This window comes from Lissotriton helveticus, chromosome 9 (genome assembly GCF_964261635.1).
Source record: "Lissotriton helveticus chromosome 9, aLisHel1.1, whole genome shotgun sequence".
In the NCBI taxonomy this organism is placed as follows: domain Eukaryota; kingdom Metazoa; phylum Chordata; class Amphibia; order Caudata; family Salamandridae; genus Lissotriton; species Lissotriton helveticus.
Window position 1 is genome coordinate 1,007,575,037 of NC_136070.1, and position 15,051 is coordinate 1,007,590,087.

At 46.2% G+C, this 15,051-nt stretch overlaps 1 protein-coding gene across 4 annotated transcripts in view; it reads right to left on the bottom strand.

Moving 5' to 3' along the window:
* Positions 1-1,705: 1,705 nt before the first annotated feature.
* Positions 1,706-15,051, bottom strand: part of SAMD4B (sterile alpha motif domain containing 4B) — a 1,202,466-nt gene continuing 1,189,120 nt past the window's right edge. For all 4 annotated transcript variants that reach the window (XM_078661329.1, XM_078661328.1, XM_078661331.1 and 1 more), the window contains one exon: positions 1,706-5,473. In XM_078661329.1, the coding sequence (XP_078517455.1) occupies positions 5,445-5,473 (29 nt within the window). In that variant the 3' untranslated portion in view covers positions 1,706-5,444. The remainder of the gene's footprint in view (positions 5,474-15,051) is intronic.

Below are 15,051 nucleotides of genomic sequence, written 5' to 3' on the forward strand. Positions count from 1 at the left end.
TGGGGACAGCGTGATATATTAATTTCCCCAGACAGAGTAAATGTGTGGGAAAGCTCAATTACGAATGGGAGAATTTTGCACCAAGGTATGGGAACGGAGGAAAATGTACCCTTTATGGTTACTGGCCATCCCACCCCCTACTTTGTTTTGTCGGTCAGCATGTGCTGTAGTATAGTCTTGTGGGAGTGACCATGACGTCTGAGGTGGAGTCAGTCCTCTTTCAGCCAGGGGAGAGGCCTGCAATTAAGCTAGGTAGAAACTCCACTTTGGGTTTTCTTCTTTATTTTGAGCCACTTCATCTTTTTGTGTACTTTTCTCTGGACTCCGTAATAGTTAATTACAAAATTTACATAAGGGGTTGGCAGTGTGTGAAATGTCTTTGAGGTCCAAGCTGTGGGTGCAGTCCATCCCTAGTGGTGGTTGTAGCTGACAGAGTTCTTACCTAGAGTAAGCTATGGGGGGCAGGGGTTCTGGCCCCTGGCCCGGTTGCAGATGGGTTTGCCTTTGACGGGCCTGCTGCGCAAATGTGGGTTTCGGGGATTATTAAGTATTGAGCCAGGACAAAACTACTCGAGTACGGCTAACTATAATGGCGTCATAGTCACCTCAGCAAAGCCTGGCGCTGAACACGGCCAGTGAAAGGGCAATGTGCAGTAGGTTTAAAGTTTGCATCACAATTCTAAAACAGTTTTAAAACCCGCCTTGATTGAGCGTTTCTTTCCAAATATTACCCTTGCTTCGGTTTGCTACATGCGGTCAGAACAGACACTGCGTCTTCGGCTCAATAAATATTAAGACAGGACAAAACAACTATAGTGCTAACTATAATGGCGTCGTAGTCACCTCCCCAAAGCCTGGCGCTGAACACGGCCAGTGAAAATGCAATGTGCAGTAGGTTCAAAATTGGCAACACAATGTTGAAACGATGTTAAAACAGTTGTAAAATCACCCTTGATGAGTGTTTCCTTCGTAGTATTACCCTTGCTTCGGTTTGCTAAATACAGCCAGAACAGACTAAAAATACAATGCAAGAATGACATTCTGCGGAAAGGACACTAGATTCAGGGCATATTGTGCTTTTCAGGCACATAGCCCATAACTATCTTTAGGGGTTTGACTTAATACACTCCTTTCCCATGCGTAATGTATCTCGATCGCATTGACTGAAGAAACATAGCTAAACATTTCTTAATGATACAGAAACCAGTATGAGCAGGTTTCCCCACTCAGTAATTATAGCTGTGTGCATTATTGTTGCCCTCTAACCTTTATGTAATAACTGAGATGTGTGTTGCAATTAAAGTTCTTTTCTTTGTAGCTACAAGAATAGGCTGGAAAACGACTTAATAACTGTCATATCTTTCACTTGAGTTTTAAGTTTCTGCATTGCCACCTTTCTGAGTAAGCCTCATACTGCTGGACTTCAATAACCCTGACAGCAAATAAGTAAATTCCTGTACTTAGAGCTCAGGTTTGGGTCCAACAGTAAGGTAAAACACTAGAACACCACTGGTAAAAAGCTCCCATTGTTATAATTAGAGCCCAACAGCCCCGGTTTGCCATGGGATTCCTGAACAAGCATGCATGCTCAAGAAGTAAAGAAAAATACAAGCATTCATGGATAAACGAATATAGTCAGAACCCACAGAAGGGAAAGAGGGGGCCTGACTCCTCCATGCCACAGGAAAAAAACGCAGACACTCAATTTGTGTTTTTTAATAATGTACTCATGGTTACCAGCCATAGTCATAACAAAAGTTATTCATAATAAAATGTATCTAAAATAACATTTCTATCTGTGAGAGGAGAGGCATGTTTCTAAGCTAGAAATAAATAGTTGTTACTATAGGGTAAATACTTTGGAAAAGATCAAAAGGGCCTGTCTTGCAAGGGGTGGGAGGGGGTTGCACAGTGCTGGTTTGAGTTGTGCCCACACCCCCATCTCCTACTGGGCTCTGCTGGGGAGGCTGAATCCTTGAGGCCAGCTACCATAGGCACATCTTGGAAGGTTATTACCTTTCCACCCCCTTCCAAGCGCTCCAGTAGAGCAGCAAAAGACTGAAAACCCTAGTAGGATTCGGATCTGCTTCAAGGTGAAGAATTTATAGACTACAGGTTTGTAGGTGAATCCTGAAGGGTTAAATTCTTTTGATTCCTACAGAGTGTCACCAGACTCTCACTGTGTCTCTTAGGCATTGCTACCCTTGCACAGAAGGTAACTTGTATGTAGTGTTTTTCAATGTTTAGAAGGCAGTAAGAAAGACAGGGTTTTTTCCTTCTTTGGGGTGGGAGCTAGAGACAAATTTACACTCCCTAAGCTCATGTGCATCAACATTACACTCTGCCAGCGACCACTTCCTTCCAACTGACCAAGTCCTATCCCAGTAGGTACTTCATCTAGGTCTATAATGGGCAGCAGCACCTGCCCCCAATGGCTAGGGTGATCCTTTGCTCAATGGACCAAATCATCTCTCCTAACAAGGTGTATGCTCTTCTACTCAACCATTTGAGGATCCACAGGTAGGAGAAACCCTCTTCTATAACACCACGAGGCAGCAGAGAATCTGAACCTACGTATGCAAAATCAACGCCTCTCAATTCATCCAAACAACTTCCTCAACACTTTCTATATACAATTCTGATTGGATGCACGGGAATAGGACCTGCTTCAATTCCTGGCTTCCAGACTACCGGGAGGGTAGGGGGGGGTGGAGGGGTTTTGGAGTGGGGGATTACCCAATAATAGCACTAAGTACATTTCCTGGACAGGGGATTATGAGGCTAGCATTTGCTGTTCACCTAAAAGGGGGTGGGATGGAGTACAAGGAAATAGCACCTTCACTGGTTCCTTTAGGTATGGGGTGCTTTGCACTGGTGCTTTTGGGAACTGGGTGCTTTGCACCTACTGTGTCAGCTCTGTTTTATGCTATTCGCGATGTATGGAAGAAAAGCATTCTTGGTATGGCAAAAACCTACACTTTTAGTTAAAAACGGGAAGGCATGTACTGGAATAGGATGTGCCCCATAAAGTGCTGCGTGGGAGCAACACCTGCTATCGCTCCCGAAGAGAAGTGCTGGCTTGAATAGCCTCTTGCTCATTTCCCAAAAAAACAGCGATCCATAGGAGTAGCGGTTCAGCTTTCCAGAAGGAGGGAGGGATGGGGAATGGGTGCGGTTGGGTGAGGGCGCAAAACAAATGCACAAGAAATCAGTCTACCTTTTTCATGAAGTTGGACATATACAGTTTCCTGCAAGAATGGTTAAATGGGAACTACACCTGCTCCATCGTTTCCCAGACATAATGCATGCTTCAGTTTGTGATGAGGGGATGAGTGAGAAAAGGAAAGGTACTATTAACCTAAAAGTGCACTGATGTAAAGGAATAGCACTTGCTGGATTTAGGGGACTTTTGAAGTCACAACAAAATAGGGTAGGAACTTTACTCATAAATCTTCAAAGATCAGAAACAGTTAAAAAAAAAAAAAAAATCACACGAAAAGGATGTCCATTCCTTAATGCTGTACTGGAAAAAATCCGTCCCCCACTACGCCCCTCCCACCTGAATCACTGGGAATTTACCATAAATTCATGCACCTTCCAATACTGCACTTATTCTCTGTTACTTCTGTTCGCAATAACGTAACAGGGCTGGGGAGAGTTTTCCTGAACAGATTAACATAGTCGTTGCTCACCTAGCTTCCAAAAATATAACAGCCCCAGAATACCAGTGTAGCCCAACTTAAATGTCCTTATGCTCAAAAGAAGACGAAATGCGTTGTACTTTTCTATTTTACAACAATGGGTAAGTTTTCTTTTTTAACACTTGATACAAATTTACTTCCCCCCCCACTCCCTCGCCCACGCACCCCCAAAGAAAAACAGAGGTGGAAGAGATAAATAGGAAGCCAGCTCCCTGGTTCTCTCTTTACCTCTCTGGCTGCAGAAGGATCATTGTCTCACTGGCATCAGTGCAGTGTGAAAACTGTACCCAAAACAGCTCCCCTTACCCTCTCTCATGGAGGGGGCAAAGCGACTCCTACTCCACAAACTTTCTATCTTAACCAAAACCTTACAATTCACTTGTTCAGGTTGGTTGCACACCAATGGTTGGCAATGCTCGACTTCTGTCCAAGGCTTTCTGAAACCTACCACTGCCACAAGGTCAGAGGGCATCATTGGAGAGTGCTTTGCCATGTCCGCTTAGTAAGCCATTACACCATGCAACAGTGGCTGAGAAATGAAGACTTTACTATGGGATGGACAAGAATTTACAGAGCAGACACTTCAGCTGTGAAAGACTACATTGGGTTAGGGGACATGCTATGCTTTGGGATGGTGTCCCATCCTTTCCTGACAATAGGCAGATCTGGAGGCAGCCACTGGATTTCCCTTACTCCATAGAAAATATAATTTGGTGATTCTAGAGCTTCCTTCACAAGGTGATCCTGGAACACTTACTAATGGACTCTTCGACCAAGCCACTTGCTGCCGAAGTCACAGTATCCAAAGTGTAGTAGGAGTGCTGAAGCATGGCAACAAACCATGTCTCATGCTTTGTTTTAAACTGCTATAACCCCGTTTTTACTACTCTTGTCACAGTGGCGGTGTGAGTGAGGTCTTGCTTCCCAGGTGTTTTGGGGAGTGGGCGAGTAAAGAGTCCTTTGAGGCCACTGTGTGCTGGCTCCGGGACAGGGTGAGACTCCTCACAGAACTCTCGGATGCCAACTAAAAGGTGCAGCCATTTCTAGTAGAAGTGCTATGTCCAGCGCTCTCTGAATAAACTAATAGGCATTGGCACCATATGAAATTCCCATATACTTCACAATGGCGGCATTCAGTCACTCCACTCAACTACTTTGGTTCTTCGGTCTGCAGTTATGTACCTGTGGCTGATGTATCCCTTCACTGGTTGAACCAGCTGTAACCCAAGATGGAGGTGCAACGAGGATACTTCCCAGGTGCCAGCCCGAGGTATCCTTCCCAATCTCCAAATGATACCATCAGTGTCCATAGGAAAATGTAAATGTGCCGGCATCAGTCTCTTTGCAACCGGAGATTCTGGCAGAGGGAAGCAAAGCCGCACAGAGGGGAGGGTCAGAGGAAGCCTGCACCCCCCATTTTCCATTCAAAGCCCTATATGCTCAGCTTTGCTTTCACTCCCCTCTTGTCGCATGCAGACTTTGCAAAGCGCCATTTCTTGCTTTTAACATTAAACTGTAATAATTCTGGCTTTGTGTATTTCAATATTAAACCATAGTTAAAAGTATAATAAAGTAGAAAAATATGAGAACATATAGATGGTGGATTGTAGTGACATCCCTTGCTGGATCCTTCCCCCTTCCATGTGGAGGAGTTATGGGGATGAACGCCCACTGTTCTTGAGGGACAACTGGAAGATGTCCCAAAGTCTTTAACAAAGCAGCTTGCTTGGAGAGGGAGCCAAGTCAGATGGTTGAGGTCTTGTCTGTTCCATCTGTCACAGGAGAAATGAGAAGTCAGAACTTTATTTGATGGAAAAAAATATGAAAATATGCTTTATTCGATTTCATTTAAAATCATAAAAGCAGAATCTAATACAACCAGAGGGGTATTTAAAATCATTAAACTTTTGTACTAATTTAAAATATTACACAGCAATGTTAATATCAAAATTGATAGTGCAGCAGTTCCCTAGAACTTCCTGCTAGAACTACCAGCTTGAGGTCTGTGGATGAGACATCTAATGCATAAGAATTTGGCCAGCCGCACACAGTACATCATAGCAAAGCCAGCAAGTAGCAAATTATGCCGTACAGTAAAGAGTAACTTTATTAATCATAGTGAACCAATACCAGTCCAGTACTACCGTAAGCCCTTAGTTCCGGACCCATCTACATTCAAAGCATGGCATCTGAACACTTGTGTAGCGTCTGACAACAGGGTAATGATGTAAAGCGATCTTTGAATTAATGATGCTACTGCAAGGTTGAAAAAAATGAGTATCTGTTCTTTACCTAACCTAATGATCTAATGCAACTGGTACTGTCAAAGCAAATATGCCTGGCTTGAATTCTCAGATCTACAACTGGCCTATTAAGCTTGGTCAGCACAGAGGCCTGAATAATGTATGTGTACCTATTTGAGAAGGTAAAGTAAGGGACAAGCAGAGGCTTAATCAAAAAGAGGCAGAGGTTTAATCAAAAAGAGGTTTGAATAAGGGGTGGTGCCAGCAAGGAGAGGTGCACTCAAATAAGGGCAATGAGAAGTGTGTAGCATAAATTGCGAGCAAGGATTGGCGAGGGCAGGGAGAAGTGCAGTTTAAAGTACGGCCCGGGACAGACACAGGCAGGGAAAGATACTGAGTGGGAGAGGTGAAAGGCTCAGGTGCGGCCCGGGAGATTTGCAGCTGGGAAAGTTATGGGGTGAGACATGTGCAGGCATGAAGTTGGAGGGGCACAGAGAGGTGCAGGTGGGAGATAAGAGGTCAGTCTGAGCTGAAGGTTGGGAGAGGAGTAGGCTTAGAGACTTATGGTTAAAGAAGAACCGACAGGGAGAGAGGGGGCGAGGTACCCGTTGGGAGTGATGCTGTCAGGTTAAGTTCTGGACAAGAAGAGGGAAGGTCAAGGAAACTGCCCTTGCAGGGAGAAGTAGGGTCAAGCAGAGGAATGAACGAAGAGGTACACACAAGAGGAGAACAAGGTATAGACAGAGATGCATGTTAGCGAAAGGAATTAAGGTAAAATGTGTAGTCAGAAAAAGGTGCAGGTATGAAAGGTGCATGCTGGGAGAGATGCTGGCAGAGAGGGGTTTGTTCAGTTACAGGTAGGTGTATGAGGAGGCAAGGCACAGACAGAGGTGCGTGAACATCCTACACGCGGAAAGAGGTGCGGACAGGGAGAGATGCAGATACAGATAGGTGCCTGTTGGCTACCGAAGAGTGGGGTAATAAGTGAAATGGGCAAACTGCAACAATATTTACTAACTAGAACCCTTCATCGTGGTCAAAAGTTGAAAAGCATATACATCACAATGGTTTCAAGGAATGCAAACCTTGGTAATAATATTTTTCATATTAGGTGGAATACGAAGCTTTGTTCAATTTTTAAGAAACCAGACAAAATACCAATGTTGGTGCATTTTTCTGATTTTTTTTGTTAAATAATACGATATATGTCTGGCTTTAAAAAAAATAATTGTCAATTATGATTGCAGTTCAAGCATTCTGTTCCGTTTCAACAATTTTGATAAAAGTTATCTTTATTTAGCTTGTACGTAACAAAACCGTAGAGGCCCTTGTAAGGAAATGCTTCTTTTTGTATGGTCATCCCCAAGTTTTTACACTGATGCTGCTGGTTTTTCGACTCAGTGTGCAATTAGGCCTGTTAACCAGACTTCAGTGCCAGTGCCTAACCCTAAAGTATATGTTTAGTTGGCTACACCCAATTGAAAATGGCTAACTTACCTGTAAAGTCCCTAGTAAATGGTACCCTCATACCCAGGCCATGCAAGTTAAAGGGGTACCCGAGGGCTTGCAGCACTCGTGCCACCCTGGTGTTTCCCCAAATAAAACAAGCATCTCCCCCTCTCCCATTGTTTTGTAGGTCTTGCTGAGCCAGCACATGCGCTGCGAGAAATGGCTTTTAAAAGTGCTACCAGAGGCTTTTGGTGGCCTCAAGCTTGCGTTCACGTGCGCAGCCGCCATGTGGGTTTCTGTCAAAGCTCATTAAGCCTTGCGAGCCTCTCTCTATTCTGCAGCAGGCCGTAGCGTCTTAATGGCTGCACCACACACTATTCGATTAGCAGTTTGCAGGCTGTGGCAGCATTTCACTTGTCAAATAATCTAGAGTTGTGTTCATTGAAACTTGCATGTGGGGCACGTCACTTTTTCCCCCTCCTCGCGATCACTTTCAATTCCCTCCCCCTCCCCGCGATTCCAAGTTGCCGCTCACTTTCATTTTCTCAGCTGCTCCCCCTGGCGCCATCTCATGGCCGCGCAGCCGAGTCACTTTTCCCCGCTCCCCACGATCACTTTCAATTCAGTCCCCGCGATTCCAAGTCCTTGAGACCTCGTGTGTCATGTTCTTAATGGCTGCATCACAAACTATTCGATTTGCTGTTTGCAGGCTCTGGCAGCATTTCAAGCACCGCGTGCCTCTCCATCATGATCGTCCCCCGGGTCTCGTGGGCTCTGGCGGACCTATTTATTGGGGTCTCTTGCACAATTAGGACGAGATTAGCCCCTGCGAGGATCACGCACTTTCCCGGATCGCAGCACCTTAAAGGCTGCTCTCTTTGGTTGTGACAGAGGATGAAGCCATTGTCTTGGAGGCGCTCCAAGGTTTTGTGAACCTTCTGTAACTGATGGTATCAGGGCCCTAGGATGTTTATCCGCACTCCGAAATTCCAAGTGTCCGGTTCGTTGAAGTTTTCATGGCTTGTTCGCGGTTGACAAATTGCTTTGATTTTTTATTGCTTGTAAAATCTATATCTACGGAACGCTCTGGTGGATCTTCTTCGTTCTAGTGTCTTGGGTCCATACCTACAAAACTTAAATTTTGCATTTCCTAAATAGCAAATCTTAAGAAATTGCTATTTAGTAAATGCAAAATGGAATGTACTGGAAAAGAGATTTCCTAATAGAGATTCCTACAGAGTTGCAATCACAATTAGGAAATAGCTATTTAGGAAATGCAAACCCATTCGTTCCGATGGGCATAAGGCCCAAAGGTATGAGTGGTTTTGCATTTCCAAATTTGAAATCGCTATTTAGGAAATGCAAAAGCATGTATACCTATGGGCCTTAGGCTCCCTTAAACAAAAGGTAAAAAAGAAATAGTGCTCGTTCAGAGACCTCAAAAGCCCTTGGGGCAAGTTGGCCCGCTGTCACTGGTGAAAATGCATTTTAGGTGCATTTTTGCAAATTGCACCTGGTTACTATTGGATTAAATCTGATGGTAATTTCCTAAATGCTCATTTTACATTTAGGAAATGCTATGGGCATGGGTTTAGTAAATTGCGAATAGAAAATCCCTATTTACGATTTCCTATTTTGGAAATTTCAAAATGCAATTTCTACTTGGTATAAACCATATTTTGCGACCGAATGTACCCTTTTGTACTTATGGAAAGCTTATTTAGCATTTAATGGCCCGAAATTGCAATTCAGTCAGTTAAGAAATGTTAAATGAGTTCATACATATGGGCTAAATTCTTATAAAAAGCCAGTCTATAAATTGGTGTTGGGTTTCTCGAGGTGTGCCGATTTCTTCAATTGTTTTGGCTCCGTTTAAATCCGTAACAATGGTTCCTTTGTGTAATACTTGCTGCTCGGTGCCACGGCTACCCAGGGTAGAGCTGAGGGTTTTACAGATTAACCGTACTGTAACAAAAAGGGTTGGTAAGCGAATTACACAGTGCAGTTACACAACCATACCATATACTACACATTTCCTCATATAAGACGTTGCCTGGATTTTTATTAAGTGTAATAATTTCATGTGTGCAGCAAATCTGCATGTATGGTATGTTACCACTCGGGCCATTGTCACTGGAAATTAACAATAATGGCCGGTTACTTGGGAGGGCCAACCTAGTGTTGCCGGCAGTAATGATTTTAAGACCATTGTGATGGCAGGCTTGATATTAAGGCACTGTCAAACCCAAATCACATTTATGGGAAAGCTTGATTTCCTCACATTGATACTTTAAATCAAAATTATTGATAATACATGGTTGCATCCCAAACATTAGGGCTCAGAAACCAGCCAAACATTATCATTACTGAACATTACATGGACGAGTGAGGTGAATTCACACTTCTTTAAACTCTCTAATGCCAGGTGCGTCCTCGTGGTGACAGATGATTACACAAACTATCATAAGACTAAGATCCCCCAGGCCACCTATGCTAATGACGTCACCCCTAAAATGTAAAAGTTATGGCCACCTCTGGGGTTGTTAAGATCTTTGAAAATGTTATGGCCCACAGTTAAGAGATGGAAAGTTAAAGAATACATTTAATGCCATTGAATTAATCACATCAACATCGTTGCAAACCGTGAAGCAATATGCACACTAAACTATGCAATTTGTACCACAGGAGCAGAGAGGAACATGCTAGAGAGGGGCCCATCCACGTAATCTGGATCAAACACAGAAACACATCACATGCGACTGCTCACTGCATTCGGCTGTCCAAGAGCATTGGTAGGTTTGTAAAGTATTCAGTCCCTCATCACCCATCCTCAGTACCTGTCGAACAAGTTACTTAACTTCGGTAACGATGGATCTATAAGACGTATGTAGTGATAGAGTCCTTACCTTACAATTACCCCAGGCGTCAGACTGGATCTGTAGAAATATTTTTGTAGCAGTACCCCTGTGCGTCGGTAGGTGGCGTCCGTCGACTCAGAGTCCGTCGTCGGCATTGTGGTCGCCTGGATGACATTGCGGTGTCTACTTAGATGCCGCTCCTGCGCTCTGACGTCCGTTCCGACAAGACTTTCCAGGCCAGAAGCACAGAGCCATGCAAGACACTGACCACTGGTGCACATAACTAGGGCCCTAGAAGAGATTCCTCATCCCTAGAAGTCAATTCGCAAAACAGGGAGGATTGGTGGGGCGGTAAGGAATCTATAACTACATACATCTCTTACAGATACATAGTTACCGAAGTAACTTGTTCATCTGAAAGAGACCGCAGTTATAGATTCCTTACCTTAGAATAGATACCCCAGCAAGGCCAACCCCGGCGGTGGGTCTGCGAACTAAGGGGCATTTCAACAATAGATGGCGATAAATATCGCAAAGCGCACTTAGCGCTTCTGTATTTATTGCCGTCTATCGCTGAAATTTATCACCCGGTTAGCGCGTTATTTACAATGCGTTTCTCCAGGGCGATAAATTTCCAGCAAGAGGGGTGAAAATGGCACCAACATCGCCTGAAAACAAGCGTTGAACTCATGAATACAGCGATAATCTTGCTGATACGACCATGTTGTCGTATCAGCATAATCCACCACCAATGTAAAACATACACAACACAGGTTTTTTGCAGACGTCTGGAAGCAGCGTTAAGGGCGAGTTAGCGCTGAAAGGAATATCGCTTCGCTGGACGGAGCTTCGTTGTAAATATCGCGAAGCCCCGTTAGCGGTATTCCACAATGAAGTTTCATGAGGCACGCCCACATTGCATCTCATTAGGGATGCGAGGCGACATGAAACTGGGCTATAATGCAAGGAAACACGCGCTAGCGTGTCCTTGTAGATAGAGCGATAATATTATGGCCGCTTTTCCTCTGAAAACGGATGCTGACGCGACGATAATATTATCGCAAGCCCTTGCTAATATGCCTCGAAGTTCACACCAGGAAGTCCTGGAGAACAGAACAACAGAAAAAAACAGTCTCTCTGGACTTGGCTGTCCAGGCAGTAATGTTTCGTGAATGTGTGCAGGGATGGCCACGTGACTGCCTGGCAGATGTCAGCCAACTTAACTCCACGTCCCAATGCAGTAGTGGCTGCCGTAGCCCTGGTAGAGTGGGTGCGCCGTCCTACTAGAGGTTCCTTTTTTGCCAAAGAACTCCAGATCTTATTGTGTAAGACAACCCATCGAGAGATGGAAAGATTGTGCCCTGCCCGACCTTTCTTGGGGCCCACATAACCCACGAAGAGTTGATCGTCCACCCGAAGTCTTTAGTGCGGTCAAGGTAGGTCAGCGCACGTTTTGGGTCCAGACGTTGGAGTCTCTCCTCCTCTTTGAAAGGGTGCAGAGGCGGAAAGAAGGTGGGCAATGTGATGGTCTGGCCTATGTAGAAAGAGGTAACCACTTTGGGCAGAAAAGAAGGCCTAGTACGAAGGACCATTTTGTCCGGATGAACAGTAAGAAAGTGAGGTTTGGAAAAAAGAGACTGAAGCTCACTCAACCTGCGTGCAGATGTAATGGGAAGCAGGAAAGAAGTCTTTAATGTAAGGAGACGAAGAAGACAATTATGTATAGGCTCACAGGAAGCACACATAGGGTAAGTGAGGACAAGATTGAAGTCCCAAAGGAGGAGGAGGAAATAGATACTGAGCCAAAGAAAGAATTAAGAGGAGAACCTCTGAAAGGGGGGCAGAAACTGGACCCACAGCCTTTGCTATGCACCATGCCACAAATTTGTTCCGTCTACAGGCATATACCATTTTAGTGGAGGGACGCCTGGCTGGCAAGATGATGTTACAGACTACGGGAGGGAGGTCGAAAGCTGTCAACTGTCGCAGCTCAATCTCCACACAAGGAGATGCAGACTGAACAGGATCGGGTGGAGAACCGTCCCCTGTACTGCGACAGAAGATCCTCTCAAAGAGGCAGTCTGATCAGAGGATCAATGCCATGCTCAAGAGCTCGGGGTATCAGAGTATTCACGCCCAAGTCTGGAGCCACAAGAATTACTTGGGCCCAGTCGAGCTTGATCTTCTTCAGCACTCCGGGTAGAAGTGGTACAGGCGGAAAGGTGTACAGGAGGCCGCAATTCCACTTGTGACAAACATCGTTGAGCGAGTGCTGCCTTGGAAACTCCAACGTACAGAACTGCTGACATTACACGTTCTCTTTGGTGGCGAATAGATCTAACCAAGGCTCTCCCCACTGCTGAAAGAGACCTTGCACCACCTCAGAGTGTAGACGCCATTCGTGATCCATCATGCACCGGGGGCTGAGTTTTTTTTCCGCCCTGGCGTTCAGGGAACCCGCCAGGTGTTGAACCACCAGGGATATGCCCATATGTTCCAGACATATCCAAAGGTGAAGAGCCTCTTAACACAGGGTCCACAACCTCACCCGCCCTGTTTGTTGCAGTGCCACATGGCAGTGGTGGTGTTCGTGAAAACCTATGCTATTCTTCCTTTGACAGAGGGAAGGAATGCCTTCAGTGCAACACTAATCGCCCGGAGCTCCAGAAGGTTGATGTGGAGCCTGGACTCCACTGGAGACCAGATACCCCATATCTCCGCCTCTCCCATGTGACCGCCCCATCCCAGGCGTGACAAATAAGTCACCATTGAGAACTCTGGTTGGGGAAGGGAGAGGGATCTGCAGCTGACCCAATCTTGGTTCTTTAGCCACCACTGCCACTGACTCTCAGTCCCCTTCGAGATCTGGACGACATCGGAAAGATTGCCCTGATGCTGCGCCCACTGGAACTTCAGGTCCCACTGCAGAGCCCGCATATGCCATCTGGCATGATCTACCAGCAGGATGCAGGAGGCCATGAGGCCCAGCAGCCTCAGTCATTCTCACCGAAATCCAGGATAGAGGATGAAACATCAGTATCATAGCCTGAGTATCCCTGAGAGACTCAGTGCTCGGGCGGATAAGATTAAAACTGCACTGTATCCAAAACTGCTCCGATGAAAAGGAGCTTCTGAGAGGGAATCAGGTTCGACTTTGGGATGTTGATAGTGAACCCTAGCCAATGCAGGAGGTCCGCCGTAGTCTGGAGGTGGGAAACGACAGCCTGAGGCGAGCCCGCCTTCAACAGCCAGTCGTCGTGATAGGGGAAGACTGGAACCCCTGATCTGCGCAGATGAGCTGCGACCACCGGCATCGCTTTCCTGAAGGGCGCTGGTAAGAGGAGCATGGTATATTGAAAATGCTGGTGGCCTACCTTGAACCGCAGGTTACGCCCGTGGGCAGGAAAGACGGGGATGTGAAAATAAGCATCCTGCAAGTCCAACGCTACCATCCAGTCTCCAAGGTCGATGGCAGACAGGACCTGAGACAAGGTTAATATTTTGAACTTTTCCTTCCAGAGAAAGCGATTGACGTGCCTGAGGTCTAAGACAGGACGCAGGCCTTTGTCCTTCTTGGGTACCAGGATGTAGTGGGAGTAGTTACCACAACCTACTTCTGGCACAGGGACTCGTTCGATAGCTCCCTTGGCTAAGAGAGCCATAACTTTCTCGCGGATAAGGGCCAAGTGATCCTCCGATATGCGATGGCGTGTTGGTGGCATGGAGGGATGGGGAGTGTTGGTGGCATGGAGGGAGGGGGAATTTTGAAGGGGATGGAGAAGCCCCTTCAGACTATTTGCAAAACCCACCTGTCCCACTGGCAACTGGTGGCCCTGAAAAGTTGGACTAAGGAGGTTTGGAGGCTGCTGTAGGGGGGGGGCATTGGTGGACTGGCCCACCTGCTGGCCCCAGACCCGTCCTCTGGTCACGCATAGGCTGGGTGCCTCTGGGTGGAACGTGGTGGGTCACCCCTTCTGTAGCTACGAAAGGCTGACTGTGTGGGGGGAGACGTTGCAGCGAGGCCCAAGGATCTGGCTGTGGCCCTAGAGTCTTTGAAGTGCTCAAGCACGCTGTCCGTCTTGTTACCAAACAGGCGACGGCCATCAAAGGGCATGTCAAAAAGTGTGGATTGGACATTGCCAGAGAAGCCAGACGTTCTCAGCCAGGCATAGCGCCTCAGGGGTACAGACATGGAAACAGTCCTACCCAGCAAGTCGGCGGTATCCAGGCCATACCGGATGGTGAACTTAGCTGCCTCTCGACCCGCTGCAACAGCACAGGTGAGCACGACCGGGCCTCCTCCGGGCACTGTGGCAGCACCTGCGCAACCGTGAGGTAATTCAGGTTCGACTCCATTTTGTATTCCGTCGCCATTTGGTGTTGCCCTCACTCAGGCAGCTTGGCAAACCAAGTGTTTTTGCCCTTTGTACTGCTACGTGTCAAATACCCCCCCCCCCCTTCCTTGTTGTGAAGCCAATTCCAGGAACTAGCCAAACTAACTAATCCTTGTCTAGACTGACTAATCCTTGTCCCAACTAGCTGTTGGCCTTCAGTATTCTTTCCCTGCCCTATCTTATCTGTTGGCCTTCGGTATTCTTTCCCTGCATTATCCTATTTCTCAAGTTGTTCTTTGAAGCACACAAACACGTTCTGCCATTACTGATTGACCTATAGGTGCTGTCATTGATTGACTTATGGGGTTGGGCAAGAACACGACTCAAGGGGGACGTTCTGGTCACATGGTGTCTTGTTATGAATGTTTTCCTATTGGCTAATATTTGGTGCATGGGGAGTATTTTT